Raw genomic sequence first — 20,348 nt, 5'->3', positions numbered from 1 at the left:
CGCTGATGTCATTGTCAAGGTGAAAATGACAGTTTTATCGCGGTGTTGAACTGATATATAGAGGATATTACACGGTGGCGAGAAGATATGAATTTTATGTTCGAGTGGCAAGAACAATATCTCACGAGTGAGCGAAGCGAACGAGTGAGATATTGTTCTTGCCACGAGAACATAAAATTCATATCTTCGAGCCAACGCGTAATGTTCTTTTTATTATATGGAGAAACCAATTCAACAAAAGCAAAAGGCGGGAATCGTGCCGTCATTGAACGATACGACACTCACAAAGGTGACATACGGAAAATACGCCACTCGGGTCCCGGGTGAAGTGGCGTATGGAATCTACGAGTGGTTTAGTTCCCAGTAAAACACTCTTCTCCATATAATAAAATAGACATTTGCTTGTAATCTCACGTAAATAGTTTCCCGCGGATAGAGTCAGTTTGCACATTCAAAGTTGGCTTGAAATCTACATTTTTATTATTTCTATTGAAGGTTTTCAGTAAACCGCTAATCATACGATGTTTCTTTCTTAAACCGGACAATATCTGGAAATCTTACTGGTGGGAATGACTCAAATAGTTAAAGAACAAGTCAAAAAATACAGCGTAACATTCTTTCAATCTGAAATTATGATTCTTGTACTGCTCTCCACTGTACAGTAATAAGCATAACCCCGCACGTCGACTTCATTTGACTCAACTGAAGGGAAGTGAACGCATATCTTGGTCACGTTGAACTTTTTTGTTTAAACTTCCGAATAGTTTCAATCAAGGTTTTATGACCAACAACAATTGAAAGATTCTTTGTTATTTGGAGTAAAACTCAAACTCAAACTGACTTTTTCATTTTGCTACAAAAAAGTTGCAGCCAAAGCGCTTTGTTTTGCGTTTTTACCCAAAATGCCGGCTTTTTTTTACGAATTAATCACGAGTCCTTATAGGATAGCGAAAGTTCCCAGAGAGTCTGGAACGAGATTGAGTTAACTTACGACAGTTTTCCGATAGTTTATGATTTCTTGCGCACGCGCACTTTGTGCGGTTAATACCTATGCATTCTCGCAGTTGAAAATTAACTTGTAAGGCGCATCTTTGAGTACATGGAAAATTGTTCGATGATATAGACTCACATATTACGAACGCATCAGTTAACAGGTAAGAGAGCTTATAAATGTGTTCACTTTGATAACAAACGCCATTTTTTTCAGTCTATGGTGTTACTGATTGCTTTTCTTCGCTCGTCAAAGATAATCGAAAGTAAGCAAAATGCGTCGCAAGCAAGTATTTTGCCTGCTTGAGAAAATTCCCATTGGGTGAAACATTTGTGATAGAAAAATAAAACTCTACGGATTCTAATACACAAAAAGAAAAATGAAATGCGACGTCGGATCCACATTTATCCAAATCAAGTTTTCTTGCAAACATAAAAACAAAAGCGCCGTTGACAACAACCAGCAAGACCTGTTAGTTAACGTAAACGGCTGATTCAAACGCCATTTTTAATGAATTAAATCTAATCAAAACACTTTATAAACTGCTATTTTGAGGCAGCGGCGTTCAAAGGCTGTGGACAGTTACAGGCTTGCAGTGGTTTGGCTGTTCAACAGTTAATTGTTTAAAAAACTCTTGTGGGTCATGTTTCAACCAATCACAGCCAAAGAGGAATTGCCCTGTGTCTTGAATTACGTGCGCTTTCCTGCAAGGTTGAATGTTCGTGTACTGCGTTGTGATTGGCTTATTGCGTCACACGTGTCTCTCGTGATTGGCCAGAGTTATAACCTTAGCTTTCGTTTAACGACCTTCATTTGAAAACCAATCTTAAGTTCAAGTTTCTAAGCTGTCTAAAAATTTGCAATTTAGAGAACGTTTACATTAAGGTTCTAGTGATCTGCTATTGGCGTCATGCACGAAAGAAGCAAACAAAATTCTTTTAATATCTGTGGGCTTCGACAGTTCCGATTAAGGTAGTTCTGTGGATAACCAGGTTTCTCAATAAATTTCCTTGACCCGTCGTATTTGTGTGAACTTTCCTAAGCAGAACAATGTAGTCCGGCAAACTTCAACTGACAACATGGCGAGAAGGGAGCTGGCTCCCAATCATAAACTGACAAGAAGAAAGAAAACAGTGCTATTATTGGGGGTCACCTTGGCGACCATTGTGCTAGTTAGAATTATCCAATCGCCTTCGTCGGATCAAATAAGAACTGCTGACTTTATGAGACAGTGGTGTCGAATAAGACTGGCCCGAGTGGATTGGGAACAAATGTTAAAACCATGCAAAGGTAACCTAGTCTGGGGTGTCAGTCTCCCGGGCTGGGAAGCAGAGCAACGCACAGACCCGAATGAAAGCTTTATTTCTTTGTGGGATATTCGACCGTGTGGTGAATTCAGCAGGCTGAGTATTCGGACTGTAGCAAGCAACGGACGAGAAAAAAGAATCGGAGGAGATTCGTGGCGAGTGCAGCTAAAGGGCCCGGCGTCAGTTGCTGGGACTGTTTTCGATCACATGAATGGGACCTATGAAGTCGTGTTCCTTATCACTGAACCTGGGAATTACCAAGTGGAAGCAATTCTGGATCATTCGCTTTGCGATGGGCTCAGAGATCCGCCTCCAGACTGGTTTATAGTCGGTAAGTTTATCATTTACAACAGCATACTCGTCCTAATTACCTTGGCCACTGTTATCAAACACACACTTATTTTGGGAACCAAGCCGTCAAATAAAGCGGTTTTCAATTGAGTATCGTAAAACCGAAACGAAAGTAATCACTCTAGCCAATCACAAAGGACACAGACAATCCAATGAACCAATCAAAACTCAGAGCAAATACATGTAACTGACATAAAGCGCGGGAAAACGTGTACAAGTGAGTCATAATTGGTTTCTGTTTTACTTCTGATTGGATCAAGAAGTGGCGCGAGATTTTGAGAAAATCGTGTAGCGTCATAGCGCAGAACCAAATACTTTCCGGCACTCAAGTGAAAACTGCTTTATCTGGAAAACAAATATTACAATAATAGTTGAATCGCAGCTGCCCCCTCCCCCTGTCACACCCTTAGAGGAAAACAAGAACAATTCAAATTTAAGCTTCCCGAAACGAACCGGAGGTTTTATAAAACCCTCGTAACATTGCGATCTGATTCGTTAAAGGAAACGCACAAGGAAAGAACCAACAAGAGGGAGTCCTAGGGCCAACAAAGCGTGGCGCTGAGCGGCCGTACATTTTAAAACCTTTGAGGTCTGGTAACCCAATATGGATCAGCATTCGCCCAGTGCCTTTTGGGAAAAAGCCTCTTTATCAAGGTGAGGCAAAAACATACAACTAAAAAACAAGAGTAGACAAATGTGGAATATGATGTTTTTTGATTCTTACAATATAGTGTGAAAAAGTAAGATGTACATCTATGTATCTCCAATTTTTTCAGTTGTGCAGTCTGTGGGCGCCGGTCTCGACTTAACTTGTGGAATTCAATGCAAATTTCTCTGGGATGGCTTTGGTAATTGGATCAGCGGTGTGCAAGGCTCACTGACGTGGAAACCTTTCATAAGTGCAGATGGTAAGGGCAGGATTGTGGCAGAGTCTAATATGTCAATGCATTTTTGCAAGAGAGGACAAAGAGTAATAAAGTTAACCCCCCATACAAGCCTTAGTACCAAGGTAATCCCTCTCAAGTTATTTTTAGATCACTTCGGACTTCAGAAATCCCAGGAGGGTCAAGAAATAGCTAATCCTGTGACGAAGATTTTTCTCACGTGGACAGCGCAAGCAGCTTTAAACTGAACACACGGAGCAACATTATTCGTGGAAGCACTGGGTACCATATCTGAAAATAACTTGAGAGGGCAATGAGGCCTATAGGAGGATTCACTCTGTTACTCTTCATCTTCTCTTAATTTCTACAAATCCACCTTGAACAGTTCTTCGTGAAATTAATGCTAACATCCGCGAGATTGTCACTCAGACACTTGCCAAAGTACAAATGATGTATTAAAATAACAAACATGGCAGATGAATTTCCTTTATCATTCTACGTGATTCAATTTAATGTACAGGAGTCTTTAAAAGCAGGCATTATGACCAGACATAATGTAATTTATGTCAAGGCATTGTTCTCACGTGCTTTTCCGTGGTTGATTACTGTAATAATTTTCCCTTTTTCGGCCTCGCTATCAGATCGAGCAGAAAACACATACCTTGATATAAACAGTATTGTAAAAGATGTCATGTTTAGCGTGAGATGCGATCGAGATCTCAATCAAACCCTAAAACTAAAACTTTAACTAATCGTTAATTCACAAGCATCATGTATCTTAAAGACAGAGACAGGCACAGTTTTCTGGATCCCAGTCCCCTGCGGAAGGACAGCGTGTTGTGGATATACGGAGACTCGGTCAGCGAGCAGTTTTTCTGGGGAGTCAGGCCACGACCGCTATGCACTCATGTTTTTAAATGGTGTGGACACACATACAACTGGATCTACCAGTTAAAAGGTGACTATGGACTTAAAATAAATTGACAATATTTAGAGAGGAAGTCACATCAGCCTTAGCATGGTTTTCATGCGGGTCCTGTATCCTGGTCGAATTGGAATTTGAATGTTGGTTTTTGTGGAGAGAAGAAAACCGGAGAACCTGGAGACAAACCTTCGGAGCAAGGCGAGAACAAATAACAAACTCAACCGGCATATGGTACCGGGCCGGAATGGAACCCGGGTCACATTGGTGGGACTGTAGGGAGCGCTCTCACATTTGAGCCACCAATGTTCCCAATAATGAGAAAGCATTTTTTTGTTCAGTAATTTAATTACTACAGCGCTCTTGTGTTTCCCTCTTTTCGCTGCAGGGAATATAACGGCTGCCAAGAATGCTGATGACAATCTCGACTTCAACTTCATGAGAGTCGCTAGTGAGGTGTTGGACGTCATATCCAAACCATTTTTCGACAAGAACAGTGTGATCCTGTTAAATGCCGGTTTACATTACCTTGAGAGTACAAACTTCTCAAATTATCAAGAGACAGTTGGTTCATTAATAAGACTCTTTGAAGAAACAAAGATGGTGACTAGAGCCAATGGAAATTTGCTTTTTCCTGGTGAAATGATCTGGAGATCAACAACGGCCTTAAATAAACAAAAGCTGGACGGGAGACACATCCAAGCAAGAAGGTTTTTAACTTACCAGGTATTAAGCGTCTTGTCTGAAGGTCGTAGACGCTGGCTTTCCTTAGACATTTGCTCTATCATATTTTAACAGGCGTGAAATTCAAACCCGTTGACCCGTGTGAAATGACGCGGCAAAGGAAACGTTTAGATCAGTAGTAACCCCTCTTTTGCTTAGCTCGTCCTGAGACACGCGAAAGAGCGCGCAAGAGGAAAACTGACCGCGCGAGGCTATTTCCTCTCGAGCGCTCTTTTGTGTCACGCCTGGCGGATTACGCAAAAAGAATAGCGGGTCATACTCTGGTAATTTTCAGCATATGCCTTCCATGAAAAATTTCAATGGACTTTAATCAAGAGTCTGATGGAAACGAAATGTAGCTGTCAACGGAGAAATGGGGGTAATTTTTACTTTTAACAATCAAAGGAGAGTACCTTAGCCGCACAAGTGCCAATTAAGGAAAAAATTATAAAGTAAATTCTTTGGACCAATAACCTTTATAATACCATGAATGACAAATTAATCCTTAATTTTTCCACGAAATTTCAGCGTTGACGTTGACACCATCACGTTCTTAGTTATAAGGGTTGGGAACCAACGATTGTAAGCGTAATTTGCCACCCATAATATTAAAGATATTTAAAGAGCATACTCGTAAATTAAGAAATAATTTCACTTGCGTTAAAGAATCGGAAAACTATTAGAATTTTGACAAAACGCGCGTGAAAATTATTTCCTAACTTCATTCGTCACCATTTGATTATCCATACTAACATCCCAACTTTATGTCATCAACGTTTACGATGCTGTTTTTTAGTTTCCATGCATACTAAATACATCATTCATTGTTTCGTTTTTTATTTCATTTCCTAGCAGCGAGTTCTTCTCTTCAACTCCTTTGCCACCGCCGCTATGTGTCGGGCCAATGTTCCTGTACTAGATGTTCATCCGCTGACCGATTCTTATCCGTACGGCACTGGCAAACCATCCAGACCTAAAGATGCGGTCCATTACCAACATTTTGTCTTCGAGTCGGCAGAGAGACTTTTAGAAGATTATTTTTATAGAACTTATAAGATGGATTAAAGTTTTTTTTCTTAATTTCGTGATTATGTTGATATAAATTGCTTCTATGTCATAAACAGTAATCCTGAAACTAGGGGTGCTTTCCATCATGCCAAAAGTTCCAGTCGGTCGGACCAAAATTTGCCATTCTATTTTGACAAACTGGTTTATTGCCTGCTTCTCGTCAGTAGATTTCAATTCTATAGGGAATTCGGGAGAGGAATAAGCCCGGTTTGATCGGAGATGTCGTCCCATTTTTCCTCGGGTAGTCCCGCTGGGTTGTACCGGTCGGTCTGGCATAATGGAGAGCACCCCAGGAACCACATACATATCAGTTTTCAACCATGATCGCAGTGAGCCGTATGCCCGAATTTTAAAACGAGCTAAACATTTTACTGATAAAAATTGATAGACACGAGTGTTTACTGGAAAATAAAGCACTAGTAAAATTCGAGCGAAACTACATCCGGGATCCGAGTGGCGTATTTTTCACATCCTCACTAGCTAGTGAGGATACTGATGACGCCATTTCCCGCTTTTTTATGGCTGTTTGTACAAACAATTAGTTGTCTATATAATAAAAGGAAAATTACCCGGTGGCTTGAAGAAGCCTGACAATGAAGTTCGAGGGCTTCCATGTTAGTTCATCAAGACATAAAATTTCAATGGGAGACCATCAGCCCATAGGTTGGAAAAATGCGAACTGAACCAAGCAAAACCAAACTGCTCTTTCTTTTTTCTGCGGGCGTAAGTATGTATTTTGTATTTTGCTCTCTGAAAAAGCACGTTTTGGGCAAATGGTGATGGTGGCCCCTCCGACTAGGATTTCCCAAAATCTGTTCAGTTTTACAGCGTTCAAGAGGATTAATTTTAGCCAAGAGATCACGGTCTCTTGTTTTAGCTGATTGTCTGTACGACCGCAACCAAAATTATCGTGCAAGGTTATGTTCTGAAAGTCTAAAGGCCGAGGAATTATTTCTTTCCAGCGGAGGCAAACATGAACATTTCGTGCTATTCGTCTGCTGTGAATGAAGCACCTAACATTGACTGGTGATTTGAAGCCACATGCCACGAGGGTGGAGCGAAGTTAAATAAAACAACGAGGCTACATGGATGGAGAAGATGTTTAGGCGAAGATGAACGGTTATCCTAGTGTTTTCAACTCAAAATGAAGCAATTTCTACCCAGAAAACCGCTTTAAAGGTGGTCTAGCAACAAAGGTTTGTACGGGAATGTAATTTTTTTCGCAGGAAAATATTTGACTTATGATGCGTGCAAGAAGACAGGCTTGACTGAATTGAAGACAGTCAACAAAATTTATTAGCCCTAGTTAGTAAGACCATGCTTTGTATAATTCTGAATAAATTCAATAGAGCTTACGTGTATGATTGAATTTCAGTTTGCTTTTTGAAACCTTTTCGTCCCAATGGTATCAATTAATTGTACGATAAGTTTTAGTTAATAACTTTGACTGGTATATTTACAATTGAATAGGCTCTTGTAATTTATGTAAAAAAGAAGAAATTAACAACGCGATAAGACTGATGTAAAAACACGACACACACAAAAAACATCAAACACGCTTTAGGTTCTCTTTGTAGTGAAACCCTCTTGAATAACCCATTTAAACCGAAACCATGCTGTATAATACTTTCCTGAGGTACTCTCTGTCGTATATACAATGCTATTCTATATTGTGAAGCTTGCAATACGGGCGTATTTTGAAGCTGGGGCCTGAGGGATAAACGCCATTTTGGATCTGTAGTGGAGCGAGCGAGCGCTATCTTGGACTCGGAAAACACTAGGGAAGCACGACACCTATAGGATGTGGCTTTCGGATATTTCAGCACACAATTTCAACGAGCTTAAACGACGCCAATCGATTAGGACGTCCAAGATGTTTTTGAACAAACAAGTTCTATCTTACCACAGAAGTCTAGGTCTAATTGAAATTACTCGTCTTTTAACCATTCAACCTCTTCCTTGTTTCTTAGGTAGAAAAATCGATGAAGCTTGGTACATCATCGCTATACATGCTCTGAGAGGTTTCTTTTCCTGGAAAGCGCCTTCTATGACTGAGTATCACAGAGATGTCACAGGGTATTCGGAAGAAATTTACCGGCAAACAACATCTCATGAGGTTCTTCGCTGTCCAGCAGGACTGCGGCGCAAGTTCCGTCAATTCTGCACTTCGGTTCAAATTCTTGTGACAGGAGGAAGAACCTTGCGGGGCGTGCCCAGGATATTTGTTCTACGCAGAGCTTTTTTCCTATTCTGGGCATTGACTATTACACTATTCGTGTACCTCAAGTGGTATTTTCCTCTGTATCTTACGAGCACAGTAAATCGCAACAGTTTGTTAGATTTCAGAAAAGACTGGTGCCGAGTGCGCAGGGTCGCGACAGACTGGGAACAACTCAGATCAACTTGTGAAGGAAACGCCAAATTTGGCGTGAATTTGCCTGGATGGGGAATGGAAAACAGGACTGACCCTACGAAAAGTTTCATTACAGTAATGGACATAAAACCTGCCGGGGAGTTTAGCAGATTCAGTATTCAGTCCCAGGCACATAACGGTCAACCCAAGACTATAGGAGGCGACGATTGGAGGGTTCTTATATGGGGACCATCTGTGCTTGCACCGACAGTGATTGATCACGGCAATGGAACGTACGAGGTGCTGTTTCTTATCCTGGAGCCTGGAACCTACTCTGCGTCGATCGTGTTGGATTACTCGCTGTGTGACGGAATGAAAAACCCTCCTGATTACTGGTTTATGATAGGTATGGTGCGGTATTTACAAAATTTATAGCGCTTATTTCTCCGGTATCGAGCTGTAGAAACACGAGTGGAAGTTTGGGAGAAAGAGCAAGGCCGTGGGAGCACGAGCCGATAGCAGCGTGTTTGAACAGCTTTTTCGAGTTCTCCCAAACTTTCACGAGTGTTTCTATGACTCGATAGCAACACGGAGAACATGTTTTTTTTATTTCTTTTAGAAAATACCGCGACCAAAAAAAATGTTTACTTTGATAATTGATGATCATAATGTACTTCAACCGCTCGTGCTAGTTCTGTGTTTCAAAAAACACGATTTTTAATCAATCAGCGCAAGTTTTTTCTTTGGGCTATTTTCTAATGACTTTTATGAATTAAACAAGGTTCTGCGTATGCAACTGGAAACAGAAGGAAAACGGCTTTGGAAACAATAGCATTTTTATAATTCACAAAATATCTTTGAATATTTTCTCCTGGTTTACATTAAAGATCTGCGAAATATACAGTCCACCTCATAGTTTGTTTCACTAATTTTACATCAGGAAATATCCATGGCAACAGTCAACCGCATGGAACTTTGATGGAGCCTTATGTCTTTTTACAAGCTGCTCTTTGGGAAGGAATACCGCTGACCATATCTGTACCACAACCTTCTGGGCCAACGAGATATGAGGGTAATGCAGTCGAACCTCCACTAACGACCACCTCTTTACAACAGCCACTTTCCTCTGCTCCCCGGGGTTGCCGCTGTGGAGAGGTCTGACTGTACACTCATCGTAACGAATTAATTAGTTAGATCGACTAAATTTGAAGCCGAGCTGCAGCGGGGAAAAGTGTCGGAAAAGTTTGCATCTTGGAAACTATCTTTCAGAAAACCTTGTTTATACGCAAACAACTAAGCCATAAATCCTTGAGGCCAAGCAAGCCTAAAAAAAACGGCAACAAATTCAGATCAGGTTATTATTACACTACCATCAATGGTCAGATTTGTTGGGTGCTTGTAAAACGAGCTTAAAACATAATCTTTCCACTTTCAGAATTTCTGAGCTATGGACTTGGTAACCCTCCCTCATGCGACGAGGATTGCAAGTTTTTATGGGATGGCTTTGGCCGCTGGTACAACGGGACCTGGAGACCACATGTGAAAGGTGAATACGAGAGAAGAAGATCTCAGAAGGCAGACAATATTGACGATTTTAAACTTGATTCCTCGCAATATTTATCCTTTTAACACTAAAAAATATCTTGATATCCATGTTGCTTTTAGTTGTTATTTCCTAAGATCCATGTTCAGCCTTTTGGGTTTCTAGGCGTTCGTTGCATGTTTTGGAGATACCTCCTATGTCCAAATTGCTCTAATGGCCAATTTTCTCTGTGAGACGCGCCAGCAGGGAATCATAGCAGTTGTATTCATCAGGGTTTGGACTGAATATTTGTTTTGATGAATACAACTCCCATGATTCCCTGAGGGCGTGTCTCATGGGGAGAATTGCCGTAATTGGCTGACAAAATTTTTTTTCCCGTCCTGTAAATCTTCTCTCATTCATTAATTAATCATTTTACAGGTTTGTGGATGAAACACTCCCCAAGAAATCGCGAGGGTGTGTTGTGGATCTACGGGGATTCTAATGCGGGGCGATTTTACCGTTCCATCCGTCGAACTCCACTCTGCAAAACAGTTTTTCGCGGCTGCACCCTGTCTTACAACTGGATTTATCCAATCAAAAACGCTACAGTAGAGCTGTACCAAAGAAACTTTCTACCAATAAACATAACACGCGTCTTGGACGCGATAGCGAGGGTTATTCACTTGCCGCAGATGAATGACGAGAAAAGCGTCATTATTCTTAACCACGGACTGCATTTTATTACGTCAACAAACTTTTCGACATACCGCCAAGTTATCGATGGTATTGTGGACCTGTTTAAAGCGACAAAAGTGAACGAAAAGAGAGGAATTGAATTAAAGTTCAAAGGGAAAATGATTTGGAAGACAAACGCTGCTATCCACAGAGAAAGACTAAGATCGCCACACAACCACAAGCGACGATTTCTTACTCGACAGGTACAAAAACTCCCCGAAGGGGTCTCCCATATGAAAAAGATGGGGTTGCTGGTCGGACATTTTGAAAAGAACCCCTAGGAGGTAACAAGATCCTGTTTTGTGGGCGTGGCTTGAAATACTTTTCACCCCTAAGAGGTACCAATTCTGAGACAAATTAAAAGTCTGTTGATTTTCAAATATCTCCTGGCTGAACATTCTAAGAGATACCAAAAGCGCTTTTCTAACCTTAAAAAACGTAAGATGAGCACCCCCGTCCTTTTTATAAGGGCGTCCCCCCCCCCGGCAAAAATTATAACATTTATTGAGAGAAGATAAAGAAGGATCACAGACGAACCTAGGCCTGTAGTAGCAGCCGCCTCTGTAATGTTGGTTTTTATGTTGTCATTTCATCATATAAACCTCTAATAGATAATGGGATTCTGGTGAGTAATGTTAACAGTAAATAACTAAAGGCTGATAATTTTCACTGGAAAGTTCAAAACCAGTCCTAAACAAATACTTTCTATACCCTGTTGTAAAAATTCCCAAATTTTGATCAATCAAAATTTTGACCAATTAAAGCGTATCTGCTGTTGTTGTTTGGCGGCGCGTTGGCCTCGTGGTTAGTTCGCTCGTCTCCGGATCAAGTGGTCTGGGTTGGAATCCCGACCGGGGACATTGTGTTGTGTTCCTGGGCAAGACAGTTTACTCTCACAGTGCCTCTCTCCACCCAGGTGTATAAATGAGTGCTGGCGAAATTAATGCCAGGGGGTAACCCTGCGACGGACTGGCATCCCATCCAGGGAGGAGTAGAAATATTCCTAGTTGCTTCATGCTATAGAAATGGTGATAAGTTCAGGCCTGATGGGCTACGTGGCTCGCATGCAGAATTTACTTTACTGTAATGGTTAGTTTATAAAAATCTTTTCCTTTTTTTTCAGCGGGTTCAACTCTACAATGCGTATGCTACCTGGGCCATGTGTAAAGCCGGTATTGAAGTACTTGATGTGTACCCACTCACCGCGTCTTTCCCTAACGGGACTGATAATAGCGTGGATCCGTTCGATAGCGTGCATTACAAAGACTTGGTCTTCAAACCCGCGGAGGACATCTTGCTAGAGTACTTTAGTCCCTGGTGGAACGAAGTCAATCACACAAGCAGACTGACGTAGAAAATAAACTTAAAGAAATTATTTCGTGTAAGACATACAGCCGTAATACCATACTTTCTTTTTGGGTTAATGCAAATCATACAATACGGTCAAGCCTGAAAACATTTTTCTCCGATTCTTTTGCTTTTGTTTTTTTGTAAAACTGTTATTACAAAATGGAATGGCTTTACAGGGGAGAGTGAAGAAGGCAAGAGGTTAAGGTACAAAATAAGTTGTACGGTTAAACAGCTGCTGAAGGCGTGGTGGCCTATGCTAATGTCGGCGCGCTGGATCCCAATCACAGTAAAAAGGATTCGAATTTCTTGAACAAATTGGAGTGCAACTACAGAAAAAATCGCGACGGTTTTCAACCTTACTTTGCTCTCAGTTTATTACCAAATATTATACAATCCCGCTTCACACTAAAAACAGCTGAGTATAGTTAGAACATTCATGGTTGTGAAATATAGTTATCCATGAGTATAATTGTAAATTTCCCAGATATTTAGATTTTAAACTCTGTTAACTAAAATTACTGCAAACTACCGTTGGCCTGTTTAGCTAGCCTTACTGAATCGAATAAAAGACAGTTTGAGGCTATTTTCGCTGTCAGAAGTTTACTCAATTGTTCGACTATCAAGACAAAAATAAGGTAAGGTTTACGACTGTACGTGCGCTGAGGAAGAAAGCTTTAGTAATCTGCGCGCACTCAAAGAACAATGATAAGGTTTGCCGATATTTTTGACGATCTTTAACCCCTGCCCCTCCCGAATGGAACGCTTGTCCATGGCAGGGTTCCCATTTATACCCTTGGGTGGAAAGAGGCATTGTGAGAGTAACGTGTCTCGCCCAAGAGCACAACACAATGTCCCCGGCCAGGGCTCCAACCCGGACCGCTCAATCCGAAAGCCGGAACCTCCGCCCCTTAGGTACTCAGCTGCATTCCGGGAAAGCAAGGCGCTGTTATTACAAACATTAACTTCCAGAAATCTGCTCAGGTTGACAATTTTTATACGCTTTTAGGGGAATCACTGAATCATAGTCGAAACCCGCCAATGTGCGCCTTCGCGAAATTAACGGCATGCAAGTGTAGGAAAGTGATTTAATTATTTCTTTCATCGTGGGAAGAGGAGAAGCTGTCATTGCAAAGGGAAATATTTGCTTTCAGCCATTCTTTTGCTGTGAATGTAGCACCGAACATTGACTGGTGACATGAAGTCACATGCCACGAGGATGGAGAGTGTGTAAATAAAACAACGAGACTAATATTAGAAGTTCAGAGGAAATGCGATATCGATATGGAGCAATTACTGCTCGGAACACTGGTACTGTAAAGGAGATATTCAACATCGGTCAGCACGGGAAATATTTCTCAGGTAAATATCTTGAATCTGTCACCTGCAAGTGCAACAAGACAGGCTTGACTGAATGAAATATAGTCAGCCATTTGTTTTATTATTTGGTAATATAATTCTACTTGAATACCCTCGGTCAGACGCTTATATTCTTTGGATACGCCCCGACAGATGACATAGGACTTCTACACATGATTGGATTCGATCCATCTGTGCTTTTCCTTTCACGGTAGCAAACGTAAATGGCAATCCCAGTTTGAAACCATATGATCAAGAGATGATCAATGAGGGCAGTAACGAATCGAATAGTCTTATTTTGAATAGTCGAATTCATGTATGAATACACGAATTTAAGCTTCTATAAACTCTTTTCAGTTGAAAGACTATCAGTTTCAAAATTGTTACTATAACAGAAGGTGTTATAATTAATGTCTTTGGTTCTCAATTGCTTCACAGTGTTCTTCACACTGAATCGTCTGATAAGTTTTCTCGATAAAACTTCTGGTATACTCAATTTACTGTTTTAAAAAAAACCGATTCATGTGATGCCTGCCTGTAAGGGATACTAACAATGCAAAACTTTAGACAACTATTTTATACCATGCCATAGAAAATACAGCCAGTGGTATAATACCGTCGAGTAGACAACGGCTTTCCATACTGTGATTGGCTATATTTTCTTACGACATGGTATAAATGAGTATATAAGGTGGTTCTAACCTGTAATTAATGAAATCCTCGTGTGTAACCATTCAAGTGAAAGATATTGAAGAGGACTTTTATGCTTTACTGTTTATTTTGCTCTACAGGGTGGTTCTAACTTTTTAGTCTGTGAATGAAACCCTAGGGTGTGATCATCACGGCAAATGAAAGCTATTGAGCAGTACATTCATGTGGTACTGTTGATTATATGCTGTAGAAGGTGGTTCTATCTTTTGGGTCTGTAGATGAAAACCTACTGTGTGATCATTCAAATGAAAGCTGGCTATTGAGCAGTCGTCACTTGTTTCCTAGGTAGACAATTCCATGAAGCCTGGAGGACAATCTCTTTACGCGCTCCAGCCTCACAAGCCTTTATTTTATAGAAAGTACATTCTATGACTGAATCTGGCAGAAATGTCAATATATACCCAAAAGGAACCAATGGACGAAAAACATTACAAGATGTTCTCCGCTGTTCACCAGGACTGTGGCGCAAGTTCCGTCAATTGCGGGCCTCCGCTCAATTACTTGTGACAAGACGCAGGGTAGTGCACAGAATATTTGTTCCGCGCAGAACGTTTTTCGTCCTCTGGGCGTTAACCATTACTCTGTTTGTGTACCTTAAGTGGTATTTTCCTGTGCATGCCACAAAAACGACAACTTTCAACGGTCTGTTAGAATTTAGAAAAGATTGGTGCCGAGTACGCAGGGTTGCAACGGACTGGGAACTACTGGGAGCAACTTGTGAAGGGAACACCAAATTTGGCGTGGATTTACCCGGTTGGGGAATCCAAAACAGGACCGACCCCACTAAAAGCATTATTCCTTTTATGGACATTAAACCTGCTGGGGAGTTTAGCAGATTCAGCATTCAGTCCCAGTCCTATAACGGTCAACCCAAGACTATAGGGGGCGACGATTGGAGGGTTCTTATATGGGGACCATCTGTGCTTGCACCGACAGTGATTGATCACGGCAATGGAACGTACGAGGTGCTGTTTCTCATCCTGGAGCCTGGGACCTACTTTGCGTCGATCATTTTGGATTACTCGTTGTGTGACGGAATGAAAAACCCTCCTGATTACTGGTTTATGCTCGGTAAGTTACGGCAACAGTGGGGAGAAATTTAGTGCGCTTATTTTCTATGAAGTTTTACGCAATAAACGCGACAATCTTCCCATTTTGACTCCTTGCAAGCGATCGACGTTGACGTACTGGATATGAAAAATACTTTAATGCGTATCTCACCAAAGTGTAGTGCGGCTCATAAAGTAAAAAAATGCTTCATTTTCTTTCTTGTTAAGAAAACAGTCCTTAGAGTTTAGGAAAATTGGGCGAAACGGCTGTGAAAATATTCAGATACATCTAAACCTCCTCTTTTATGATTTTCTTGTCAAATCTAGTTAGCAAATTGACGTCAGTTTTTCATGCGTCTGTCCTGTTATTGATCATGAATTTCGTCATAGCATTGTCAAAGTAGTCTGTGGATCCACTTGGCTATCGCCTCGTGGATCCACAGACTACTTTGACAATGCTATGACGAAATTCATTGTCAATAATAGGACAGACACATGAAAAACTGACTCAATTTGTTTTTTAAGATAACAAATTGTCAAATTGTCAGCTCTCGCTCGTTGACGCTTCGCATAAATTATAAATTCATGTGTTTGTCCGCTCATTGACAATGAAAATTAGCCAATGAGTGCGTGGGAATTTCAACAGTTATCGTAAAATAGATTACTGAACGCACCTTCCTGTCATTGTTTCTCGTTTCTCTGTCTGCCCGACAGGAAATATCCATGGCAGCAGTCAACCAGAAGGAAGCTTGGTGGAGCGTTATGTCTTTATACGCACCCCTCTTTGGGAAGGAATACCGCTGACCATAACTGTTCCGTCACCAGCTGGGCCCACAAAATACGATGGTAATGCTCTGGCAGCCGATTTTAGATATTGCTCATCTAACTGTTAATTTCCCAGCAGTTTTAAAATCAGCAACAGTGGGATAACGTTATCTTTACACTTTCAGAATTTCTGAGTTATGGACTGGGTAACCCTCCCTCTTGCGGCGAGGATTGCAAGTTGTTATGGGATGGCTTCGGCCGCTGGTCCAACGGGACCTGGAGACCACATGTGAAAGGTATATATAAGGCGCAAAATATACTAAATAGGCTCTGAGACCCAGAGACCCAAAGACAGCAGAGAATCCGAGAGAGAAAAAGATAGACTAACGATTTAATCTGAATTTTCTTAATCAAAACCTCTAAATCCCTTTTCAGGGTTAGGGGTATGTTTCTATTTGTTATTTAGCTATTGGAAACAACTGAAAAGCAGCAAACTTAAGTTTAATTTTGCAGCATTTTAAATCTATATCATCTATAGTAAATGTCTCTCCCAAATGGATAGGTTTTGCCAGCGGGCTCTGCGTTATGGTTATACCAGCAAATATAAACACATTACTGATGTAATTAGAATCAAAGATAGGCTACAATGGGATAAGATAACTACTGATAGTATTCATCCCCTTCATGAACTGCTTCCACCCCAGAGATCAAGGAGCCTTAGGAAAAGGGGACACCCTTACATCCTGCCACGTGTCAGAACTGAACGTCATAAATGCTGTTTTGTGAACAGATACCTTTTCAATTTTATTTAATTGCTATTCATACATTTGTAAATAGTTTGTAATTAGTTTTTTATAGCCGTTAGTTATATGAAATTGTAAGTCCAGACGTGTGACCCTGGGTATGTTTCTTTTGGAATTTACTATTTATTAATAAGGAATTGTATTAATCACTTAAAGATGAATTTAACTTAGCAATTGACTTATGCCGACTGGTTTATCGACCGCTTATTCTGTACCTTATGTCTCCTCTCGCAGGCTTGTGGAGGAAACGTTCTCCAAGAAATCGTGAGGGCGTGTTATGGTTCTATGGAGATTCAAATACAGGACGGTTTTACCGTTCCATCCGTCGAACTCCACTGTGTAAAACAGTTTTCCGTGTTTGCTCTTTTTCTTATAACTGGGTTTATCCAATCAAAAACGCTTCTGTTGAAAAGCACCAGAGGAACTTTCTACCAATAAACATAACACGCGTTTTGGACGCAATAGCGAGGGTTATTCACCTGCCGCAGATGAATGAGAAGAAAAGCGTCATTATTCTTAACCACGGACTGCATTTTATTACGTCAACAAACTTTTCGACATACCGCCAAGTTATCGATGGTATTGTGGATCTTTTTAAAGAAACAAAAGTAAACGACGATGGAAGAATTGAATTAAAGTTCAAGGGAAAAATGATTTGGAAGACAAATGCCGCTATCCATAGAGAAAGATTGAGGTATCCGCACCTTCACAAGCGACGATTTCTAACTCGTCAGGTATAGTAACATTACTATCACGACGGCCAGTTCAAAGGGTGAAGTTGTTTCTTCCTCACTTATCAATGCCTTGTCAACCACATAGGGAAAAGGCTGCATACGAGCCAAGTGGCTCATCAGGCCGGCGCTTATCTCCGGTTTCAGTTACATGAAGCGACTAAAAGTATTTCTACTCCACCCTAAATGGGATGCTAGTCCATCGCAGGGCTACCCCCAGGATTAAATTCGCCGGTACCCATTTATGCACCTGGGTGGAGAGAGGCATTGTGAGAGTGAAGTGTCTTGTCCAAGAACACCACACAATGTCCCTGACCAGGGCTCGAACCCGGACCGCTCGATCCGGAGACTAGCGCACTAGCCATGAGGCCACCGTGTCTCCACGACAACCACGTAGGTGACGAGAAAACAAGAAAATCATCTGCTAGCATCTCGTCTTTGAATGCGGCATAAAAATGACAAGCTACTCACTGTAAAGAACCAGTTTTACAATGCCCAGTTGCCACTATGAGACACGCCGACAGGAAATCATGATAGCTGTACTGAACAAAAAAAATTCAAATACCATGATTCTCTGCTGGTCCATCTCAAAGCCGAACGTAGATATTGATGACTTGATATCTTTTTGTGAAATTTTGTCCCGTGCAAGCAAAAAGGCTACTCACGAATCGGGTTGACCAAGACCAAGAATCAGAGAAGTACGATAGCTGCCAACTCTGTGGCATTAAATTTGCAATAAAGAAATGCATAACACAAAAATTCTTCAAAGAGATGATAACAACAACAACAACAAAAAAAGAGAAACGTTTTTCAATAGTTTCTGTAAAAGGCGTCGTTAAAGAACATTTTGTACACAAAATTAGGAACCCTGTTTCCTCGGGGAAGGGGGAACTCCCTTTTATGGGCTATATAGGTATGTGCGGCCCCAAAAGGGTATGTTTTTTTTAACCGTTTTGGTCATAAATAGGGTATGGAAGGCCATTTTAGTCTTAAATAGGGTATGGTTTCTGCACTCTAATCTTGAATTAGGTATGTTTTTTTTAAAGAGGCTACTTTTTCATCATTATCGATAAGACCATCAACAAAAGCCCTCCTCAATGCCTTTATTATCCGTCTGACTGAACTAGGTCACTAATTATAAGACAGGTTTGAAACAGGGTATAGATCTAAGGGTCAGGTCTTAAATGGGGTATCAAATTTCTGATCAGGTAGGGTAGGGAAAATCACAGATTATGGTCATAAAAAGGATAAGGGTTTTGGGAAGCGGGCTGCACACCCTTATCTGATTTTTCTTGGGGTACCTCCCCGGTCTATGGTCTGTGGAGACCAATAAAAGCGTGCGTACTATAGTGGTTAGTTTATCAAAATCTTTTCGTTTCTTTCAGCGGGTTCAACTCTACAATGCATATGCTACCTGGGCCATGTGTAAAGCCAGTATCGAAGTACTTGATGTGTACCCACTCACCGCGTCTTTCCCTAACGGAACTGATAATAGCGTGGATCCGTACGATATGGTACATTACAAAGACTTGGTGTTCAAACCTGCGGAGGAAATTTTACTAGAATACTTCAGTCCCTCATGGCAACGAAGTGATACACAGTGACAGCATGGAAAATGAACCTGAAGAAATTACCTCATATAAGACATACCAAATAATACCACGACGTCGGTCCCTGGAGGGATTACCTCGAAAAATAAATACAAATCTTTACAATGTGGTGAGACCCGGAAAACATTTGCCTCATGGGATTGTGAGGACGAGGGAGAGGGGCCGTGCACTATTTTCCCTGCGCATAGAAACCATACAGTGCCATGATTCAATGTGCTGCCTCATCAGATAGTTCATTTATGGGATATTTATTAGAATTTCCTGTACTTTTTTTTTTTATCTCGTTTCATACAGCTCCAACTTCAATGTTCCCTTGAGAAAGTCAAGGAAGCCTCTGTTCTTGTTATGGTTTTGAACACATCCCGACTTACAGTATTGCTTTAAACTCGTTGTATAGCATTGAAATCATTATTACAGTGACTTTTTTCGTGGCCTTATTTTGCCGCTTTGTTAATTCATATGTTCGTCCATTTTGGGATCCCACTAAAACAGTATTTGCAAACTTTTGATTGTAATAAAATGTATTTCATCATTGGCTCAGTTTCATTCTTGTGTCAAACACAATATGTTAGTCAGTCAGTGCGGTCACATGCTACATGGAAAGAAATTGTCCTAGGCAGTCTTGAATATCAACTCGTGAATCTCCACATTTACTAGCTACAAGCAAGAGAGGACGAGTTATTTTAAGATCACTGATCTCGGCTTCAGAAATCCTGAGAAGGTTTAAAAATAATCGATTCTGTGACGCAAATTGTCCCCACGTAGACAGCACGAGGGGTCAACACGCATTTTAATCCTCCAAGAGAACATCCACGCAAGGAGCGTGGCAACGGTATCCGCGAATGGACTGGATACCATAACTAAAAATAACTTGAATGCCTATCTCTCTTGCCCTCATCCTCCCCTGCTTCAGTCTAGGTTCTTTGGAGCTAGCCAATATCACTAGACTTAGAAGCATCATCGCCATCTGTTTCGACGTGATGATGATCGCTCTGGCTTAAAAAACATCGTGTAGAGAACGACTTTAGCGTAGCCATATTTTTCCCACAGTGAAAACAACATTCAAACTCCCACATTGAATATTCCCCCAAAATAGTAAAATTTTCTTTTAAAT

General features: G+C 41.0%; 3 protein-coding genes across 6 annotated transcripts; all 3 read left to right on the top strand.

The window, feature by feature from the left end:
* The first annotated feature begins 791 nt into the window (after positions 1-791).
* Positions 792-6,258, top strand: LOC110056147 (uncharacterized). Of its 4 annotated transcripts, none has more exons than XM_089292722.1 (7): positions 792-1,154; positions 2,038-2,629; positions 3,151-3,303; positions 3,426-3,557; positions 4,318-4,491; positions 4,844-5,181; positions 6,031-6,258. In XM_089292722.1, the coding sequence occupies exons 2-7, from the start codon at positions 2,071-2,073 to the stop codon at positions 6,241-6,243; spliced, it is 1,569 nt and encodes a 522-aa protein (XP_089148848.1). In that variant the 5' UTR covers positions 792-1,154; positions 2,038-2,070; the 3' UTR covers positions 6,244-6,258. The 4 variants fall into 4 exon arrangements, with proteins under 4 accessions (XP_089148848.1, XP_089148849.1, XP_089148846.1 ...); XM_089292723.1 differs by having other exon boundaries at positions 2,035-2,629; positions 6,034-6,258; XM_089292720.1 differs by having other exon boundaries at positions 2,035-2,629.
* A 779-nt stretch (positions 6,259-7,037) lies between these two features.
* Positions 7,038-12,792, top strand: LOC110056252 (uncharacterized). Its single transcript, XM_089292830.1, has 6 exons — positions 7,038-7,442; positions 8,217-9,005; positions 9,540-9,671; positions 10,035-10,145; positions 10,563-11,062; positions 11,983-12,792. The coding sequence occupies exons 2-6, from the start codon at positions 8,294-8,296 to the stop codon at positions 12,211-12,213; spliced, it is 1,686 nt and encodes a 561-aa protein (XP_089148956.1). The 5' UTR covers positions 7,038-7,442; positions 8,217-8,293; the 3' UTR covers positions 12,214-12,792.
* A 594-nt stretch (positions 12,793-13,386) lies between these two features.
* Positions 13,387-19,768, top strand: LOC110056053 (uncharacterized). The gene is made up of 6 exons (XM_089290819.1): positions 13,387-13,568; positions 14,562-15,347; positions 16,040-16,171; positions 16,276-16,386; positions 17,128-17,627; positions 19,010-19,768. Exons 2-6 carry the CDS (start codon positions 14,645-14,647, stop codon positions 19,226-19,228), a joined length of 1,665 nt encoding a protein of 554 aa, XP_089146945.1. The 5' UTR covers positions 13,387-13,568; positions 14,562-14,644; the 3' UTR covers positions 19,229-19,768.
* Positions 19,769-20,348: the final 580 nt, after the last annotated feature.

The sequence above is a fragment of the Orbicella faveolata genome, unplaced genomic scaffold, assembly GCF_042242905.1.
Source record: "Orbicella faveolata isolate gen_17 unplaced genomic scaffold, um_ofav_v1 contig_24, whole genome shotgun sequence".
Classification (NCBI taxonomy): domain Eukaryota; kingdom Metazoa; phylum Cnidaria; class Anthozoa; order Scleractinia; family Merulinidae; genus Orbicella; species Orbicella faveolata.
The sequence above is the reverse complement of the archived record's forward strand: the minus strand, read 5'-3'. Positions and strand labels throughout refer to the sequence as shown.

Coding starts and splice junctions, on each gene's coding strand:
- LOC110056147 (XM_089292722.1), top strand. CDS start 2,071: ATGGCGAGAAGGGAGCTGGCTCCCAATCATAAACTGACAAGAAGAAAG. Junction 3,304..3,425: donor GAAAAAGCCTCTTTATCAAG/GTGAGGCAAAAA, acceptor CAATTTTTTCAG/TTGTGCAGTCTGTGGGCGCC. Junction 3,558..4,317: donor ACCTTTCATAAGTGCAGATG/GTAAGGGCAGGA, acceptor TGTATCTTAAAG/ACAGAGACAGGCACAGTTTT.
- LOC110056252 (XM_089292830.1), top strand. CDS start 8,294: ATGACTGAGTATCACAGAGATGTCACAGGGTATTCGGAAGAAATTTAC. Junction 10,146..10,562: donor CTGGAGACCACATGTGAAAG/GTGAATACGAGA, acceptor ATCATTTTACAG/GTTTGTGGATGAAACACTCC. Junction 11,063..11,982: donor GACGATTTCTTACTCGACAG/GTACAAAAACTC, acceptor CTTTTTTTTCAG/CGGGTTCAACTCTACAATGC.
- LOC110056053 (XM_089290819.1), top strand. CDS start 14,645: ATGACTGAATCTGGCAGAAATGTCAATATATACCCAAAAGGAACCAAT. Junction 15,348..16,039: donor TGATTACTGGTTTATGCTCG/GTAAGTTACGGC, acceptor TCTGCCCGACAG/GAAATATCCATGGCAGCAGT. Junction 16,387..17,127: donor CTGGAGACCACATGTGAAAG/GTATATATAAGG, acceptor CTCCTCTCGCAG/GCTTGTGGAGGAAACGTTCT.